A 21,100-nucleotide genomic window follows, 5' to 3' on the forward strand; every position below is an offset into this window, starting at 1 on the left:
TCTTCCTTAGAAGTGACAAGTTGGCCTTTGTGTTAGATGGAGAACTTTCAGAGATTGAGGGTCATTTAGAATGCTTCTCTGTCCTGAAAGAAATTAAGGAGTGGAACTTGGTGCAGGAGGGAAGATGATCAAGTTTTAAAACAGGTCCTGTGATTTCCTCTTCAATGAGATAGTGGTGAATAATAGTATAAAGTATTGACTTCTCTGGAGATGTCTCCCAACAGTTAATCTGATTAAACCTCTTATCTGTCAATCTATACATCCTCACCCCAACATGTTATACTTCCTGCACATGGTTGTTGTAGATATCCTCAATGTCAACTGCATGTCTGGGCAGTACTATGAAGCAATGTAAATTGGCACTTATTTATCTAAGAATAACGTGAACTTTTCTTATCAGACATTAAAAAATGATGTGCCATAGAGCAATAGTAGAGCTGGAAGGGTATTTGCCTTCCAAGCAGATGACCTTGGTTCAATCCTTGGTATCTGTTTTGGTGCCCTGAGTCCACCAGAAGTCATTCCTGAGCATAGAGCCAGGAGGAAACACTGAGTACCATTGTGGCCCCCAAACAACCAGAAAACAATAAGAAAGAACTTAGTGTCCTATCTCCATTTTTTTTTTGGTTTTATGGCAATGATTCATACCGTTTATAGTTTTACAATAGAAATTCATCAAATTCAGAAGGTTTTTGATCCCATTTCCAGACATAGCTACTTAGTTCAATTTCTCATCTAAATTATTTTATTTTAGTTACATATTTGAATGACAATAGTATATTTATATTTTTATTCATCAGCTCGAACAAGAATATTAATCTCTCCTCATATAAGATAACAAGATTCTATAAATGAAAGAAAAATTTTGAGTGATCAGACTTGAAATTAAATTGAACTGTAAATAAAATGCTAAGACTGTAATGAAAAAATGTAAAGCTGATCCAATGAACCTTGATGGAGTGGTATGATGTAATATGAAATCTTTCAAAAGGTTTTAACCTAGATACCTAAAATACACAGTTTTATAAACCAAATGAAATGAAAAAAATAGAAAATCTAAATTTGTATAAAAAGTTATGCATGTTATATAAGATCATATGTTTAAATTTGTTATTTATTCAAAAAGTCAGATACATATTTTATAACATATATGTTGAAATTAAAAATATATAATACTCTAATAACTGTGTCTTTGAGAAAAAGGTAGAGATGGTTGAGAGACTAGAAAAGAAAGGGAATATCAATATTCAGAGTGCACATTTAAAGAGTTGTTTGTACATGTAATTGATTTACTATTTCAAAATAATTAGGAAAGAGGAAAATAAATGTATAGATAAGTATAAGAAAAAAGATTTATATAAAGTGATAAGAAAGAGAAAGAGAAAGTGGGAATGAAGAAGAGGAGAAAGAGGAAAGAATGAAGATAATGCAATGAAATACAGAAGGTAAGAGAAAGGCAGTATTATAAAGAGAAATTAACATACAGAAAGAACACAAAGAGACTGAAGATTAGAAAATAATAATAGAAAAGTTTCTTAAAGACACTCTTGTATAGCATATCAATTCTTGAGATGTTCCCATTATTTAAATTTTGACAATTGATTACAAAACAGCACTTATATATCATTTAGCTCCACAATAATGAACTTGTCAGCTACATTCTCATTCAGGTTCTTAAAGACACCTTTATAAAGGAAAGGAAACAATTTATGAGCTATTGATGGAGGAGAATGTAGACGGGATGGATTTTAAAATTCAACATATTAGTACATTGTAAAAAGGACCCCAAAGAGAAGAGAATGATAATGCAGGTAGGAGAGTTAAATGTAGCAAATTTGACTCTGCAGAAGAGAGTGTGAACCAGAACACATGTACAAAAGGTGGCCTAGGAAGACACATGTGGAGTCCTTTGATGAGAGAGTAAAGGCAGAGAAAACAATTGAGAAGCAGACAGCTGAAAAATTTGAAGTGTCAAAGTAATAGAAATTTTCTGTCACCATTAACTGACAATGAATAAAGAGTTATAGGGATTTTCACAAGAGAGATGGCATGATGTGATTACCTAAGAGAGTGAGAAGGAAATTGTTAAAGGGCTAACAAAGATAAGTGTACAGTTGACATTTGAGAACCTTAAATAAAATGACTGCGAAATATGTGCTAATTTCTAGCTACGCTCAGCTCTGTCCACCTCAGAGGCAGGACCTGAGTCAGTGGAGAGACAGGGTTAAGTAGAGCACAAAAGCCTGAGTAGACATCTCACTGAAGAGAGTATTTTGATGGCAAGTAAATAAATAAAAGTGGTTGAACCTGCCTATATATTTTGGAAATACATAATTAATCATGATGTACTACTACTACTACTACTACTACTACTACTACTACTACTACTACTACTACTACTACCCTCTTCTTATAAAACCTAAAAAATAAAAATACTGATAGCTTTAACTACTGACACAAATTTTGGTATAATGAATTTTCTTTACATTTTTTGTGGGAAAAGAAAATGGCACAGGAAATTATTTTGCATCCTTAAAACTTTTACCTTGTAACACAGTAACCTAGATACTGGCAGTTATCCTAGTTAAAATAGAGGTACCTGAAAACCATAGAATCTAAAGAAATTTTCATAGAAGTTTTATTTAAAATAGCCATATCAGTATAGGTGAAACAGTATAGGGTTTAAGGTGCTTGCCTTGTACATGGCCAAACCAGATTCAATCCACCATACCGTATATGATTATGCAAGAATAGTTATGAATAATTCTTTAGCAAAAAGACAGTTATACGTGAGTACTGCCAGGTGTCATCCCTAAACAAACAAAAATAATACTAATACACATTAATACTAATTAATACTAATTTGAAGAAGGAAGAAAGAAGAAGGAAGAGAATGCGAAGGAGGAGGAAGTCAGGTGGAAAGAAAAGAGAAGGAAAATAAGAAGGAAGAGGTGATGAGAAGAAGAAAAGAAGAGGAAGAAGATGACAAAGAAGAATCTGATGAAAAAGGGAAAAAGAAAAAAGAGGAATAAGAGAAATACCAGGAATATGACAAAGAAAATGATGAAGAAGATGAAGAACAAAAGAGAAGAAAGAAGAATAGTAAGACAAAGAAGAAAATGAAGAAGAGAAGGAGGGGCTGAAGCAGTGGCACAAGTGGTAGGACATTTGCCTTACCTGCATTAACCTAGGACAGACTGCAGTTTGATCTCCAGAGTGTCATCTAGTCCCTCAAGCCAGGAGCGACTTCTGAGCACATAGCCAGGAATAACCCCTGAGCATCACCAGGTGTGGCCCCAAAACTAAAAATATAAATAGAAGAGAAAGATGATGAAGAAGACAGAAGAGGAGGATGAGGAAGAAGAAAAAGAGGAGGAGGAAGTATAAATGAGATAAAGGAAGAAGAAGCAGAAGAGCCATACTGGAAAAATCTAATGTGTATCCACTTTTGAATAGAAAAAACAAAAGGTGGTATATTCATACTGGGGTAAATGACTCAGTAACAGCAAATTGATATATGTAACATCTTAGTCAATTCTTTTTTCTTTTTTTGGGTGGTGGGTTTGGGTCACACCCAGCAGTGCTCTGAGGTTACTTCTGACTGTACTCAGATATCACTTCAGGCAGGCTTGGGGACTATGAAATATGCTAGGGATAGAACCCGGGTTAGCCACATGCAAGACAAATGCCCTACCGCTGTGTTATCACTCCAGCCCCATCTTAGTTAATTCTTACGAACATCACACTGATCTGAGTAAAAACCAAGACCACTTATTACAGAAGACTGATTACAACAACAATGATGGAACAGAACTTCTAGAACCATAGAGACTCTATCCTAGACCTTTTCATATGACTTGTGCAAATACCAAAATCTCTAGCTACAGTGGCCTGATTTGATCAATCCAAAACTGAGAGGAAAGTTTCCTGGCATCACAAAAAAGACCTTGGGGTGTGGTAATGAGGATGTATGGAGCCAAAAGCATGACAGTATTCTTCAAGGGGGGAGAAACCCTGAATCTCTCAGGCCAAGGGAATTCCCTTTCTTACTTCTCCAATACTTACTGTACCTGTGCAAAAAAAAAAAAGGGGGGGGGGGAAGGAAGAGCACAAAACCTTGCCAAACCAGCATTCCTTCTTTTTTCTTTTTTTTCTCTTCTTTTTATTTTTTTAAGTTTCAAATTTTATTAAAGTTTTCATTAAAGCATTAAGTATAATTTTTAGCTGAATTATTAATATTTGTGATTAAATGTAGTTTTTTTAAATTTTTATTTTGATCATAATGGCTTAAATATTTTTCACAGTAGTATTTTAGGTACATATTAACATTGCATCAGGGGAATAACCATCAACAAATTTGTCCTCCCCCCATCTCAGTTCCCTTTCTGTAACCCATATACCCCATCCTTCCCCCCTCTCCCCATGCTGCTAGAGTAGATGGTCCCCTCTTTGTCTAGCTTACTATTAGTGATCATATATCTGTTTGGTCCTGGTACCCTCCTTTGTTTCCCCCTCTATTTAAGATGCAGAGCTAGATAAATTGAGTTATGTGGTTTTGTTAGAAGGAAAGAAAAGCAATAAATTGGGGTACAAAATAAGAAAAAAAAAAGGAAGTCAAATACACTGAAAATAGGTGGAATTCTTCTAGAGGCTTTCAACCTCAGTTTGAGAGAGGATGTGAAAAAGGTAATTGAAACACCACAACAATACAGAAAGAAATATTAAATTAAATATCCAGTGAGCACTACAGCAATAAAGACAAGCACCACACAATAGTCTCGGTTCTGAAATCAAATCATGCCGGAGTGCAAAAAGAAAGAGAAAGATAAGATAAAATAAAGTAAAATAAAATAATATTGGAGACATCAACTTCAATCTCTACACCAAAATAAGGACATCAAAAAATCAATCAACCAATAAATATGTGGAAAATGATTGTTTCGTGCCTTTTTTTTCCTTTTCTTTCCCCCCCCTGCATAGGCACAGTAACTATTGGGGATATTAAAGAGGGAACTCCCTTGGCCTAGGAGATACAGGGTTTCTCCACCCCTGAAGTATACTGTCATGGGATTAACTATAGACTCCTTGCATGATCATTTACTCTCCCCTCTGTGCTTTTGTGGTATATGGAAGACTTCTGCTTCATCATGGATGGTAAAATCAGACCCCTGTATCTAGAGAACTTGGTGACTGTGCAGATCAAGGAATGGAGCTTATGGTGAAGTCTTTCTTTGTGGTTCTAGCAGTTCTGCTTTTTCAGTATCGTTTTAATCCATCTTCTGTAGTTGGTGGTCTTGGTCATTATGTTGCTCCTAGGATGGACCCTGGGATAAAGTCTTTCGTTATGTTTTCAGGAAACCCGTTCAGATGCGGTTGACTCAGTCAGACCTCTGGAATTGGAGGTCTTGTTTGTTGAACAGATTGTAGACCAAAAGCTAGGCTAGAGCTTTTAGTTGCTGTTGTTGTTGTTGTTGGTCCCGGGATGCATACTGTTGAGTCCTGGTTGTAACAGCCAGTCATCTATAGATAGTGATCTTGGCTTTTGCACAGATCAAAGGGTGACATGTTTCCTGATTTTGTCTTATCATTGGCTGATGAGGAAGGACAACTTGCTCTTAGATCAAGTTGTTTCCATTTCCTCGTTGTCAGGTTATCAATTTAGAACTGGTGCATGTTGGAGTCAGAGCAGCATAATGAATGTCCTGGAGGGGATTTGGCACCTGGAGCTGTTGTGGAGAACTCTGTCATTTCTATGTCTGGGAGCCAGGAGTCAAGGCTGGATGGTCAATGTCTAGTTCTCTAGAGTCCAAGTTGTTTCCACATGACATAAGTTTAGGGTGGGAGATGTCCTTGTGTTGTAAACAAGTATGAGTTCTTATCCCTAATAGATAAGAGCTGTTTTTACACATAAGATTTCCCTTTGTTTAATATGTCTTTGCAGGAAGAAGTGGTGTTACATTATATTGTTGGTGGATTTGGGGGTGGAGAGAGAAGGAAACAGACACCCGACAAAAACTAATAATATATATATATGCTCACACATATCTAAAGAAAAAAAAGTTTCTTTTTAAAAAAAAAAGATTAAATAAAAGACGTAATTAAAGGAATAAAGTGGGGCTGGGAGAGATAGCATGGAGACAAGGTGTCTGTCCTTCCTGCAGAAGGACGGTGGCTCAGATCTCGGCATCCCAGATGGTCCCAAGTGCCCACCAGGGGCGATCTCTGAGCATATAGCCAGGAGCACCCTCTGAGTGCAGCCAGGAATGACCCAAAAGAAACAAACAAATCAAATCAAAAAACAAAAACTAAACCAAAACAAAACAAAAATACCAAACCAAACCAAACCAAACAAACAAGAAAAAACCACTCTTGTGGTTATTATTTGTGATGATTTTTTTTTGCAGTTGAGTGCTTTATAATTTTTTGGTAGTTGTTACTGTGTGTGTGTGTGTGTGTGTGTAAAAACTGTTTTTGTCTTTCTTTTTTCCTTTGTTTTCTTCCAGCAGAACCACACAACTTGAATCATCTTATTCTGCCTCATGAATTGAGGGGGAAAATAAAAGTGAACGGTACCAGGACCAAACAGCCTTATGAACACTGAATGGAATTAAAAATGATCTGACTTAAACATCAAACCTAAAGTGAACAACAGAGTCAATACCCTATCTACAACAAGCTATACACAGAGGGGAACAGTTTCACTAGCACTCGGGGGACAAAGGGGAGATATGGGACACGTGTTGGGAAAAGGGGTGGAGGAAGGACAACCCTTGTGATGGGAATGTGACAATGATTCATTGTCACTATATAACTTAAATACTACTGTGAAAGATTTGTTATTCACTTTTTGGTCACAATAAAATTATTATTAATAAAAGAACATCACACTGAATAAATTGCAAGACTCAAAGGAATTATTTGGGGGGGGCTGTTGTATTAAATATTAATTATAAAGGTCCTTAGTGTTGCATGGAGTTGGCCTAGTGCCCGATGCCCCTTTAGGTGAACGGGTCTGAGAGTATTTGGGTGACGGTGAAGAAATGATCCACGGGCAGTCAGATTTCAGGAGACATGAAACTTTATTATAAGGCCCTAACCACCATATGTGGCTTCTAATCTAAGCAGCCTCTTTCCTGCTCCTGCATCTATCCTGTCTCTCATTTCTCTATGCTGTGTCTTCCTTGCTCAGCCTCTTCCACTGAATCTCTCTCTCTAGGAGCCTCTCTGCCCTCCCCCTGAGGCAACCCCTTTGTTACCTACCACAGACCCCTTCCATCCAGGTAATATAGACAGGATGTGGGGAAGGGGTTCCAGGGGGCCACACCTGGCAGTGCTCAGGAGTTATTTCTGGCTCTGTACTCAGAAATCACTCCCGGTAGGCTTGGGGGACCATATGGGATGCCAGGGATCAAACTGGGTTAGTCCCGGATAGGCAACGTGCAAGGCAAATGCCCTACCGCTGAGCTATTGCTCTAGCTCTGGACTCAAAGGAATTTTATGGATCTTAATATTCTATTAATATAAAATCTTTAAATAGTAAAATTATAGAGATGAAAATGCATAGTGATTGTGAGGTATTTAGGAAAATAACTCACTCCTGGTGTGACTAGGACAGGGGTCAGATCCTGTGGCTCCAGAGCAGCATGCGGCTCTTTTTTTTTTGGGGGGGGGTGGCACATTGGTGACTCTTAGGGGTACTCCTAGCTTTGTGCTCAGAAATCAATACTGGCTTGGGGAACCATATGAGACACCAGGGATCGAACCCCTGTCCATCCTAGGCTAGCGCCAGCAAGGCAGATGCATTACAGCTCTGGCCCTAGCATGAGCTCTTTTGAAGCTTTGCCGCTGGCAGATAGAGAGGGAGGGGGAGGGGGAAAGCGGGGAGCGGTATCACTTATCTCCACAGCTTCCCAAAGCTCTGTGTGGCAAAAACTCATTAAAAAGGGGCCGGAGCGTATCCCTGATCATCACTGGGTGAGGCCCCAAAACCAAAACCAAAACTCATTAAATAGGTAAATTAAATATTTTAATGGATATTAATTTGCACAAATATATTTTACATTGTTAAGTTAAAAAGTTCTTTTTTTCTTCACATTGACAACTAACTACACGATCCTGTATATAGCATTAAGATAAGAAACAATGTATGCATGCTATGTTTGTTTTAAATGTCTCAGTGATTTTGCTGCTCCCAGGGTTTTTTTTTTTTCCAGAAATGAGTCCAAGTGCCTCTTTAAGTCTTAAAGGTTGCAGACCCTTGGACTTGGAGAACATCGTCCCTCAAATTTCTTTTGTGGTGAATTAATCATACCATTTTAGCAGGTCATGGTCATAGGAATCTAAATATGTAATATGTAATAAGATATCACAGAATTTTACACAATAGGGCAAATATGAATACAATCAGATTTGAGAGATCTTATGTATAGTATTGATAACAATATCAACTTCTTGTTTTGAATAATGATGTATGTCTATTAAAATACCTATTGCAGAGACTGGATGATGAGTATACAATATTGATACATTCTTTTTTTTTTTTTTTTTGGTTTTTTTTTTTTTTGGGCCACACCCGCTGACGCTCAGGGGTTACTCCTGGCTATGCGCTCAGAAGTCGCTCCTGGCTTGGGGGACCATATGGGACGCCGGGGGATCGAACCGCGGTCCGTCTCCTAGGCTAGCGCAGGTAAGGCAGGCACCTTACCTCGAGCGCCACCGCCCGGCCCTTGATACATTCTTTTAATATATATGAGAAGCCCGGCCCTTGATACATTCTTTTAATATATATGAGAAGCAAGGCTTAGTCACAAAGCATATACATCCTATAAGCAAATAATTACAGAAGGAAAGTCAATAAAAAGAAAAAACAGAATTTTCTGGTGATACAAGAAATAATATTTACATGAAAAGAGATTCAGGTTTATAGGTCATTTGGACATGCAACCCAAAGAATAATGATTTTACCAGAATGGGGTTGATTTCTTTGGAACATATAAAACACTGAATTATTATATTGTTCATCTTAATGTAATATATAGTTATGCATAAATGGTATCTCATAGATCAAATATAATCACAAGTCCTAAATTTGAGTAAGGATATTCACAGCTGATTTATTTATAATAGATGAAAAAATACAATTTACCAATATATGTATCAAAAAGAAATGTATTGATATCAGAGACATAGAGATACCAGGGCAAAGGCATAGAGAGGGCAAAAAAAACATAGAGATCAGGCCAAAGGGAAAAAATGAGAAGGGATCACTTGGAATTCAGTAGAAGCAAGTAAACAGAAACCTTAGAAAGGTCACTACCTAAAATTGTTAGTATATTTTGACATTACTCATTTGGTTATAAAAACAACTCAAGGCATGAAAAGTTGAAAATGGTGAAGCAATAAACTGAAAAATAGCAATCAATTCAGGTAAATGGATTCACTTTATTAGTTGGGGGTGGCATTGGGCCATACCTAGAAGAGTCAAGGAACCACTTACAGAATTGTTAGTGGAACCACATGTGGTGCCGAGGAACAAACTCAAGTGGGCTCCAACCCTAGCTCAATCTTGATGTAAAAGTGTATTGTTCATTAATTCACTTATTAAAGTAACATGTATCAATTACGAAGATACTTTGCATCAAGGAAAACCACTTGGAGGGTTTCTTTGAACTGTTGCCCTGAATTTTCTCTAGAGTCATTAGGAATATGATGAAAGACTTGTATGAAACAATGTCTTCTGAGTTCTTCAGAAGTACCAATGAATTTAGTTGTTTTATGATTTGTTTTCGATCTCCGCTGAGCCAGGATTTTACAAAATGAGTTTTACAAACTTGTGTTTGCCAAAACTCACTTGACATGCTCATGAATGATAACTTTCAGTTTGCCCTTATGTCATGAGCATATATGTGTTATATTTATTTTTTCAGTAGTTTTTAAGATCAGGGTATCAAGCTGAATAAATAAAAGAACACCTACCAAACTAAAAGGACAAAGTTAATTCTCAAAGTAATGTCAGCAGGATTATATCAGAGACTCTGAATTAGGATTAACCCTTATTTTCCACCATCTCCAGGGCCTATGGAATGCTGACTTCACGTCCAGCCACTTCAGCAATATCCTGAAAAGCCTTTGTCAGAATCAACTTGAGGTTCTGCTTTTGATGCTGCTTCCACTGCCTAAAGGAGCCAACGAAGAAGTAGATGATGGGACTGGCACAACTGTTGATACAAGTTAGTATATATGCAGGTCTATTCAATTCGTAGGTAAATGTATCAGGGTCATTTTCAAGCAAATAAAAGATGAACCAGTAGAAGCCCCAAGGCAGGCCACAGAGAAGGAAGACCAATACTGTGAGGCCGGTGCTCACATACAATCTTGTCAGCTGCATCCTCTTGGAGATACACAACAATCTGACCAGCAAGGTGAGGCTGGACACAGAAAGAAGCACAAATAAGAGAACCAGCCATGTAGCAATGACAAAACCAAACTGTGGACACAAATGGAAGCCACTACAGTAATTTTGATTCAGTGTGCTCAGCACCAGGGACATAACCCAGAGCAGGGCACATAGGAGAGCTGAAATGCGATTTGGTTGCGAGCAGTGGTACTCTTTGGGATATAGCACTGAGAAGCACCGCTCAGTGACAATGGCACTGAGAAAACTCAGGCCTGCAACATAGGCAGAGGTCAACATTGTATAGACAATGTTGGGGACATAGAAGTCTATAGAATTGGAGATATCAATGGCCCAATTTAAGGAGTAAATAAATCGGAAATAGAGATAGAGAAAATTAGCTCCAGCTAAATTGATAATGTAGACTGAGAAAGCATTCTTCTGTATCTGGAAATTTAGAACCCAGAGTACAATCACATTTCCTGTCATCCCAGCCAATGAAATGATGATTATCAATAAGTTCATTATCAAGATCTCGAAGTCCACTCTTGAAAAAGAAGTGTGGTAATTTCCATTCAGTGTTGTAAATTCAGTCCCCGTGGATAAGATAGTTGAATCTGTGCTGACAAAGCCTCCACTGATATTCCTGAAAAAACAAACAAGACTGAAGAATTTGTGGTTTATATACTGGATTTCATGGCTATGTTGTTAACTGACAATTACTATTTTATGTTACAGAGAAAGAATAGATTAAGCAGAGATTAAGATATTCATTGACATTTGCATAATCTTAGAGCTTCTCCCTGCACTCAACTTCTGCACTCCCTGATTATAAAATATGGGATTTTTCTCTTGAAACTCAGTCCTCTATATACATGGACTGTTCTATGGCTTTATCAACCAGGCTCCAAACTCTTCAGATCGAGCCTTGTTCAAGAGGAGAAGACAGGCAAGGCTGTGAGGGACAGCATCTGCATGCTCATTGGAATCACCTGTTCTCTGTCTAACAATAAGGTTTGATCTTTGAGAAAATAAGTGGTAAATTCCAGACAATACCTATGGTCATGAATGCTGTTTGCTCAAAAATGAAACTGAGACAGTAAGGCCAAGAATGAAGTTTTATCTCTATTACAACACCATTGCATATAGCTAAGTCTGCTTAGATAGAAATAACCCAGTGTGCTAGATTCCTGCGGAGAGCAAGTTCTTTTTCACACTTCATTAATGTGTTTTCAAGGCCTAACATTTGAAGAACATCATGAATTGTTTTTATCTTCATCAAATGGTTGAAGAATGATAAAATGATATTTTAAAGGTATAGAAAATGAATTGAAAGGTAAATAAAATTTACATGAACTCTAATATCAGAAAATTCAGATGTAAGTAAGTTTTAAAAAGAGAATTTCTTATCTCTATAAAAAGCTTTTTATATTTGAGAAGATTCTTTATGTGGTATAATAATTATATTGTGTATTGTGGACTTTTTAACCCAGAACCTCTAGTGGACAAAAACATTAAGTGTAAAGTCCAGAAAGACAATAAATTATAGTTTATTTAATTTTTTAAAAATCATAGTAGAGAAAGACACCTATTAGGAAAGATGAAGGCAGTGAAGCTGGGAGAGACTTGAATCTCTCTTAATTATATACTGTTTAAAGATGAAATGTTTTTACAATTAAATATAAAACTTAGGGCCAGAGAGATAGCACAGTGGTAGGGTGTTTGCCTTGTATTGGCTGACCCAGGATAGACCCTGGTTTGATTCCTGGCATGCCATTTGAACCTATAAGGCTGCCAGGAGTGATTTCTGAGTGCAGAGAAAGGTGTTACCCCCTGATAGCCACAGGGTGTTGTCCAAAAACAAAAAAAGAAGAAAAAAAAGAAAGAAAGAACAAAGACAGAAAGAACAATAGAAAGAAAAAAGACAGAAAGAACAATAGAATGAAAAAAGAAAGAAAGAAAGAACAAGAAAAAGAAAGAACTTAAAGTCATCCATACAGTCCCTCACAAAATTTGAAGTGGTCTGAATCTTTTTAGTTGTTGTTATGTTTTCCTTTGTTTGGGGAGGATGTAGCTGAATAGAGAGGATTTTTTCCAGAAGGTGCTGGAAAATAAAAATGGTGCCTAATTCTACAATGATAGATGCTATATGTATTAAAACAGATACTTCAGAGAGGATATAGCTTAGCAATTATGTGCTGATTGATCCCTGGAACCACAAGGGTGGCAGTTTGACCATTGCAGACTGTAACATAGGAAGTCTCAGGTGGTCTGGATGGAATAATTGAGCCTCAGAACTCAAGTAATACACCATCCTTGGATCATAGCATTGAACTGCTATGCATTACTGGGAGTGTATTACTGGGAGTGTTCATTAGGCTCTCTAAGCATTGCTTTGGAGGCACCCTCAAATAAACTGATGTCATGTGAATTCCAACTTAGGAAGTCATTGGAGAGGATGAGTGATGATTTTTATTGATGACTCTGCAACTTTAGTGCCAAGTATGGGGGAATTGTTTCACTTTCTACTAATCTTTGAGCTTGATATACTGTGAATCACTGATAAATCTGTTTTAAAAATGAATTAATGAAAAAATTTAAAAAAATGAAATAATAACATATTTAAAAAAACTGTTAAGAACTGTTGTTACCACTTGTAAAAAGAGAAACTCAAGCATCAGGGCTTGAGTGATAAGTACCATGTCTCATGCATATAACTGGTAGATGCCAGCATCGAGCTCAAAGTCCTTTCTTCTAACTAGCTTTAGCTCTACTGCCTGAAAAAGTGTCATCTGTTCAAAGAAGCAGAGAAAGCACCCAGTAATATTCATATAAAGCCAACTAGAATATTTAAATTGGATAGGAGTTAGACTAACTTAAGAAAATTTCAGAGATTAGGAAGAAAATTAAATCAAATGGGGAGCAAAGTAGATGTGATTTAAAACCATCTGGGAACAAGTTCCAACATGATGTGACTTTTCCATACTATGTAAAAGTAAACAAGAATTCCATGCAGAAGAAGACTCCTTGTGGAAGGCCTCTGAGTTAAGAGGACTTCTATTGCTAGGAAATAGAAGGAAATAATAATTTGGCTGTCTTGTACCAAATTAGTTACTGCAATCCTGGTAGCCTAAAAAGACTAAATTGGAGAACTGAACCTCTAATGCTGTATTTCAAAGCACCTATGATTTTTATTCATGATGTTATATAAATTGAAATTGTGATATTGATTGGTGATAAATCAAAATTCTGGTTGTTGTTGTTTAATATTTGATGGTTGTTGTTTAATATTTTAAACCCTTAACTAGTCATTGCCTCTTAGGGATCACATGATCCTCGGCAGCACAATAAGACTCCATTTAAAGATGAATTATTATCATGCAAAGAATAATAGGTACAATGCCAGGCAAGGTTCTGGAACCCACCTGAGAAACTCTCACTGTTCTGTCACATAACACTATGTGAGAAAAACCCAAGAAAAATCACCAGAACCTTAGATTTGAGGATAACATAGCTACTATAACTCATTTCCTCTAGTCAAGAATTAGCATTCAGAGAATTTTGGCACAAAACAAATTATCTAATCGTCTTTAATGCTGCATGATACTTTCTAACTATGAGGGTGAGTTGAAAAAGACACCTTCTCCTCTTCCCTTCTTTTCTTTTTCTTCCCCAGAACTGAAGTTCATGTATCCTAGAGACCACAGAGGAAATGTAATATGAAACCACATCTTTGTAACAGTGAAGAAGATTTTGCGAGGGACATCCATTTGATTCTTTCACTATGAGTCCAGTCTTAGTAAAAAAAAAGTCACAATAACAATAGGATTATTTTTTAACCACAATTAATGTAGACTTAAAATGTTTATAAATGAATGTGCACCAAACTTTCAAAATAAAATAATAACTAATTTTATTGTTGATGCATTTCAGATGACTTTGAGAAATCATTTTCTCAAAAGTGACAAAGACGGAGATATAGCAAACAAACACTGAAGCCAAAAAATGAGAAACCAATTCAATTATGTGAGAAAAGTCCATCCAAAGAAAAACCTTCTATGAGTGGACTGAATGAAGAAGGTATGAATCTTCTTCATTTGCTATCATACCCTATTTCCATTTTGTTTCTTCCTTGTTTCACAGAAGTAAATTTATCTGTGTCCCATAGAAAGACCCTTTTTTCCCTCTTTTGCAGGTGTATTTAGTGAAATGGAGAAATGGACTGGAGAGTGAGGACAGAATGAAAGATATTTGGATTTTTAATTTTCTGGATTTCTCCTTGCCAGGTTGTGACTTGCCAGTAATTATGCTACTTAATCTACTTGTGATGCACTTAATATAACTGCCTGGTACCTTTCCTATACTCACTTCTAGACTAATAGCTTCAACAGCAATCCTTCCTTAATTCCAACAACTCCTTCCTCCCTTCTTTTTTTTTTTTAATTATATTTCAGGCACTGTGACTTACAAAACCATTATAGGTAGGCTGCTTTCATACTTGAAACATTCCAGCACAATACTCATCACCACTTCTCTCTGTCATTGTCCCAATGTCTTCCACACCCAATTTCCACCCCGTGATAAGCTTCCTTTCTTTCTTCCTTCAAGTCTAGTTTCACTTTTATGACTTCTATTAATGGGTAATGATAGCCATCTATATAATGTTTGCTAAACTGTTCATTTTGATAAATTGCTTCCTAATGAAATTATTCTTTACCCTTCTATTTTAGACCATCTGAATGTATTGGTGTTCAAGTAAGAAATATAAGAAAGAAAATACGAAAACAACTTTCATAAAATAAGTAACATAACGGGCTTACTTATAGAACTTTAGATAAGGGTCACTACATATAGTCTGCTATCATCTATCAAAAAAGCAATCTATTTATCATAGTGAGAGCAATTTCAAGTGAAAATAGAGGGTTGAATGAAAAGAGAAACATTAAAAGTGAAACATGCTATATCCTATCTCTCATTTCTCAGAGTTGAATCATCCCATTTTCAAATTTTCAGAAGGGAACTAAATTCTTTTTTCCTGCTGCATCCACGAATATGCCGAAGAGCCTAATATACAGTATCACATCAGAAATAAGTTTTTTATATAACGTACCTTTCCTCCATTCTTTCTTATAGATGACACACAGATCCCTTTTGAAGCCTTCTGAGCTGGACTTTGAGAAGAGACTGAAGAAGGGAAAATTAGTGCGGGAGGGAAGCTTATCAAAGTTTCTGGACAGCTCCTGTGATTTCCTGTTTAGAGACATGATGGCAAATGATAGTACAGAATTGTTTGAGTCATGACTGTTGTGGAGCTGATTTTCAATATTTGATCTGATTTTATTCCTATGTCTCTCTTTCATTCTGGGCATCCCCAGTCACGTGATCTCCATCCATGCAAGTGATTGCTGTAAATTCTTTTATTTCCAAAGTGTACCTGGGCAGCAATTCCAAGTGATGTTAGTCCTGGTAGATTTTATTACTAAGATTCATGAACATTCTCTGCACCAAGCACTTAAGCTTCTCTATAATATATGAAAACCTATAGGTTTTCCTTGGTCATAATACTAATTAATTAATTTTATGATCAATTAATTACCAAATTTTAGGATTGACTGTAGAAGTAGATCAAATCTGTGATGAAAGTCTTTTTTGACATTCTTAGAATCATCAAATCATTTTAAGTTTCTTTGTAAGCCCTTTTATTATGGTTACATTTTGAATAATATATTTATATTTATCACTATAAGTGAATAGATTTCCCTTATATGAGATGATAAAATTTTAGGATATAGAAGAAAATTTATATAAATCATATTTAAAATTTAAACTAACTTCAATTAATAGTCTAGGATTCTAAATAAAATAGTGCATAATATGCAATAGAAGATAGATAATGGAAGATAGACAATAGAAAATAGACAATAGGAAATGTTATATAAAATATTGTAAAAGGAATAAAAATTTCCTTTTGGAGGAACATTAGTACTCATTATGTTTGATATATTTAAACAAATTTATAATTACCAAAAGCAAAGAGAAAATACAGTTTAATATAGTATGAAATATCCAAGAAATTTGTAGTAACTACAAATAACATAGAGAAGATTGAAAGGAATAGATGAAATATTTAAAGAATGAACAATGTTTTGCAAATAAGTTTTAGAGCTATTCAGTTATCTTGATTTTTCAAATTACCTAGAATGATAATACCAATAGTATTCAGATCATGTTGAGGGGAGAAAATTTTCTGTTTTGTTTAATTAATTATTTATTATAGGGTTTCTTTTTTTTTGTGTGTGGGGGGGGTCGCACCCAGTGATGTTCAGCAGTTACTCCTGGCTATGCGCTCAGAAATTGCTCCTGGCATGGGGGACCATATGGGACACAGGTGGATCCAATCAAGGTCTGTCCTGAGTCAGCTGCATGCAAGGCAAAGATAGACGCTACCGCTGTGCTATTGCTCTGTCCCTTATTATGTTTTTTTTTAATTGAGATTTTATGGTTTATTATACTATTAATAATCATTCCTTATGCACAAAATTCTAGCCCCACATCCATTAACGATATATTCCCTATCTCTCCCAAGAACTCCAAACCCTCAACGCAATTGTATGGATCAGTAATCTCTTCATCTTGCCTTTGGACCTTTGTTGCTAACTTGCTTGCTGTGTATCTTTAGGTCCCATATATGAGAGGGATTACTCTGCATCTACTACTTTTTTTTCTGACTGACTTCATTCAATCCTCTAGTCCATCCATATAGCTAAAATTGTATAATTTTTCGTCTTCTTAGAGCTGTATAATATTGTGTTTATATTCTACAATATTTGGGTCCATTTATCTGTAGTTGGGCATTCTGTATTGTTTCCATCTCTGGGCTGTTTTACTAGGTGTAGTGATGAACTTAGGTTATATCTTTTGAATAAATGTGAGAGAAAAATGACTGTGAAACTCTGAAATTATGTACAATTTATGTAGATATTTACATTATAATATAGGTATATTATATGTCAATTTAATGAATACTTTACATAAAACAACTACAAAAGCTATTCCATTCAACAAATAAAAATCTTATAAACAATTAAAAGAAAAGTTAATATAAATTAAATAAGATTTTACTAAGTGAACTACTTTAAATATTATATTTTAGTATATGCAAATATTTAAATATTTATGTCTTAGAAAAGAAACTATTACAATAATTTTATTGTAATTTAAAATAAAATTAATAAATAAAAGAATCCACAGGAAGACAGCATTTCACACTCATTAATTTTATTGAAAAAATAACATTTATAGCATGATATCACTTTCAAGTTTAAACCATTATAAATGAACATCTGCATGTGCCATCACTGTTTACTACTAAAAGTTATTAGTTATTCATCATTTTCTCGTAGAATTAAGCATACAACTTAATTCCTACTTGAGGCATTTAATTTCAGGCCATTTATTTGAAAGAAATATAAGCAAATGCTCAGAAAAATTATTAACTAAGTGTATATGGAAGCTTATACATAAGACCCCAAACTAAAGTGCTATCATATAGCTCACATTAAAATAAACTATTTATTTACTTTAAGCCTTGCATGCTAGTAAATAAAACTCAGATCTATAAAAGGGACAAACCACTGGTACATACATTGTTAGCATGTTTGTAAATTTTAAAAGTGCTATTTTAATGAAAGAAAGTAGGAAGAAGAGTTTATTCTATGATCCAAATATAAGAAATTAAATGTCAACAAAAGAAAATGGTAAGAAAAGAGTTTATTTTATAATACAAAAATACATCAATGGCAGGCAAAACAAATCTTTGATATAGAAGTAGAAAAGACAGTTGTTCTGTAGTAGAGGATGACAGGAAATACTTGGGAGAACTTTAAATGGTTGTAGATATGTTTTAATGCTAGGATTTGAGTCAGGTGAGTGTATTTTTTTTGTCCAAAAATAGACAGTACATGTGTGATCTGTGTATGTAGTTCTTTTTCTTTCCAAATCTACCACTAATGATTTAAAATGTATGAATGTATATTACTTAAAGATAATTATTATTAGATCACATACACATATTTTGTTTCAGAGAATTGATGAAGTAAATGTCTAATCCTTGGACTACAAGGTAAATTTTATAACTATCTGATTCTCAAAGAACATAGACTCTGGAAGATCCTACTAGTACCTTACTTAAAGAGGAAGATTCAAGGTAAAGGGGAAAGCAGAGAAGATCCATGTCACAGAAGATTCACTAGAGGCATGCGAATGGACCTTTATTCTGAAGCTAATACATCAAAATTTCAATAAATATGGACCATAGTTTGCTTCCTCCTGGGGAGAGGCGGGTCCCGCATCTAGCGCCCGCCCTGGCCCCATCCCATCTAGCACCGTGCCCGACCGAGTCCTTTCCGCGGCTGGTGCGGGGCTGTGGGGTGTTTCTCTCGCGCGCGTGTGGATGGTTGGGCGTGTCCCGGGAGCCCCGGAGAGCGTGGAAGGTCGCCCGGAGAGGGGCCCGTGGTCACTGGGAGCACTTGAACATTCTCCCGAAGCGCGGGGATCCGGTCCGCGGGCGTGCGTGCGTGCAGATCGCTTGCTGGAGGCTGGTGCGGTGCAGGGTAGAAGCTCCAAGTCTTGGCTTGGGTGGCCCGGGGAACTCCTGGAGTCTCAGAGGCTTCTTTGGGGTCGGAGTGATTTGATTTGAGGGTTGGCATGATGATGTCTACATGGCGGGAACTTTGGATCCTCAGCCTTCTCCTCCTCCTCCCCCCCCTCCCCTCTTCTCTCCTCTTCTCTTCTCTCTACTCCTCCCTTCCCCTCCCCTCCTCTCTCTTTCCTCTCTCCTCTCTTTCTTCTCCTCCTCCTCTCCCCTCTTCCCTCACTCTCCCCTCTCTCCTCTCCTCTTCTCTATCTCCTCTCTCCTCCCTCTCTCCCTCTCTCTCCTCTCTTTCCTCCCTTCTCTCTTCTCTCTCTCTCTTCTCTTCTCTCTCTCCTCTCTTTCCTCTTCTCTCTCTCCACTCCTCTCTCTTTTCTCTCTCCTCTCTCTTTCCTCTCTCCTCTCCTCTCCTCTCCTCTCCTCTCCTCTCCTCTCCTCTCCTCTCCTCTCCTCTCCACTCCTCTCTCCTCTTCTCTCTCCTTTCTTTCCTCATTCCTCTCTCCTCTTTCTCATCCCCTCTCCTCTCTCCTCTCCTCTCTGCTCCTCTCTCTCCTCTCCTCTCTCTTCTCTCTCGTCTCTCTCTCTCTCTCTCGTCTCTCTCTGTCTCTCTCTGTCTCTCTGTCTCTGTCTCTCTCTGTCTCTGTCTCTCTCTGTCTCTGTCTCTGTCTCTCTCTCTCTGTCTCTCTGTCTCTGTCTCTCTCTCTCCTCTTCCCCCCCCCTCCCCACCTCTCAGAGGGGCGCCACACCTACCAGTGCTCAGGGCTTACTCCAGGCTCTATGCTCACTCCTGGTAGGGCTCTGGAGGGCTGTATGGATGGCATGCGGGGGTTGTGTGCAAGGCAAACGCCCAAAGCCCTACCCGCTATGCTATCGTCCCCCCCCCCCCCGGTAAACTCTTAAGGTCTCAGTTATCCTGGTACCCAAGAAATGCTATAAAGGCTTGGCTGTGTGATACATGAGGAATCAATCTGTTCTTTATGGCACACCAAGAGCTACTTTCCTCTCCCCACCCCCCAAATTTTCTTTTAATGAAGGTTTTTTGGTTTGGTTTGCTTTGGTTTGGGGGTCACACCTGGTGGCACTCAGGGGTTACTCCTGGCTCTGCACTCAGAAATTGCTCCTGGCAGGTTCAGGGGACCATATGAGATGCTGGGGATCAAACTCAGGTCATCCCTGTGCAACGCCAACGTTCTATCTGCTGTGTTATATAGCTCTGGCCCCTGTGGAGGTTTTTGATCATAAATGAATGTTGGATCTTGTCCAAAGTTTATTCTGTATTTACTAATATGTTCATATGAGGTGTTTTTTTTTGGGGGGGGTACCTTCCAGTGCTCAGCGGTTACTCCTGGTTCTTCATTCAGAAATTGCTCTGCTTGGGGGTGGAGGGAGACCATATGAGATGCGAGGGAAGAAACTCGGTTTGTCTCAGCCGCATGCAAGGCAAATGCCCGATCGCTGTACTATCATTCTAGCCCCTATTCATATGAGTTTTATTTTTCCTTTCATTCATGTGGTTTAGACAAAAATAGTTTAAGAAAAGAGTAGTCTCTGATTACCTTGAAAAACTATTTGCTGTTAGTATAACAAGTAGATAGACAAACAATCATAAAGGATTATTAAAATTTCTTTAAAAGCACAGGGAATTTGAGAATGACTAGTCTGGACTCCCTCTCCCCAGTCCAATCAAGGAGACCAACATGTAAATTCTTCAGAAAATTTACCTAAATAAAAAACACCCCTTAGCCAACAACAATTTCAGATATAATTTGAGCATTTGAATAACAAATTTTCTCCCATCTCTTTGCTCCAGCAAAGCAGTAGCAATCTTTTTTTTTTTTTTTTTTTTTTTTTTTTTTTTTGGTTTTTGGGCCACACCCGGGAACGCTCAGGGGTTACTCCTGGCTATGCGCTCAGAAGTCGCTCCTGGCTTGGGGGACCATATGGGACGCCGGGGGATCGAACCGCGGTCCGTCTCCTAGGCTAGCGCAGGTAAGGCAGGCACCTTACCTCCAGCGCCACCGCCCGGCCCCAGCAGTAGCAATCTTAAGCAATTTGTC

General features: G+C 37.3%; 1 protein-coding gene across 1 annotated transcript; it reads right to left on the minus strand.

The window, feature by feature from the left end:
* Positions 1–10,075: 10,075 nt before the first annotated feature.
* LOC126018569 (mas-related G-protein coupled receptor member A6-like) lies at positions 10,076–19,101 on the minus strand. Its single transcript, XM_049780686.1, has 2 exons — positions 18,779–19,101; positions 10,076–11,039 (listed from the first exon to the last, which is right to left on the minus strand). The coding sequence occupies exons 1-2, from the start codon at positions 19,099–19,101 to the stop codon at positions 10,076–10,078; spliced, it is 1,287 nt and encodes a 428-aa protein (XP_049636643.1).
* Between the last annotated feature and the right edge of the window lie 1,999 nt (positions 19,102–21,100).

This window comes from Suncus etruscus, chromosome 9, assembly GCF_024139225.1.
Source record: "Suncus etruscus isolate mSunEtr1 chromosome 9, mSunEtr1.pri.cur, whole genome shotgun sequence".
Lineage (NCBI taxonomy): Eukaryota > Metazoa > Chordata > Mammalia > Eulipotyphla > Soricidae > Suncus > Suncus etruscus.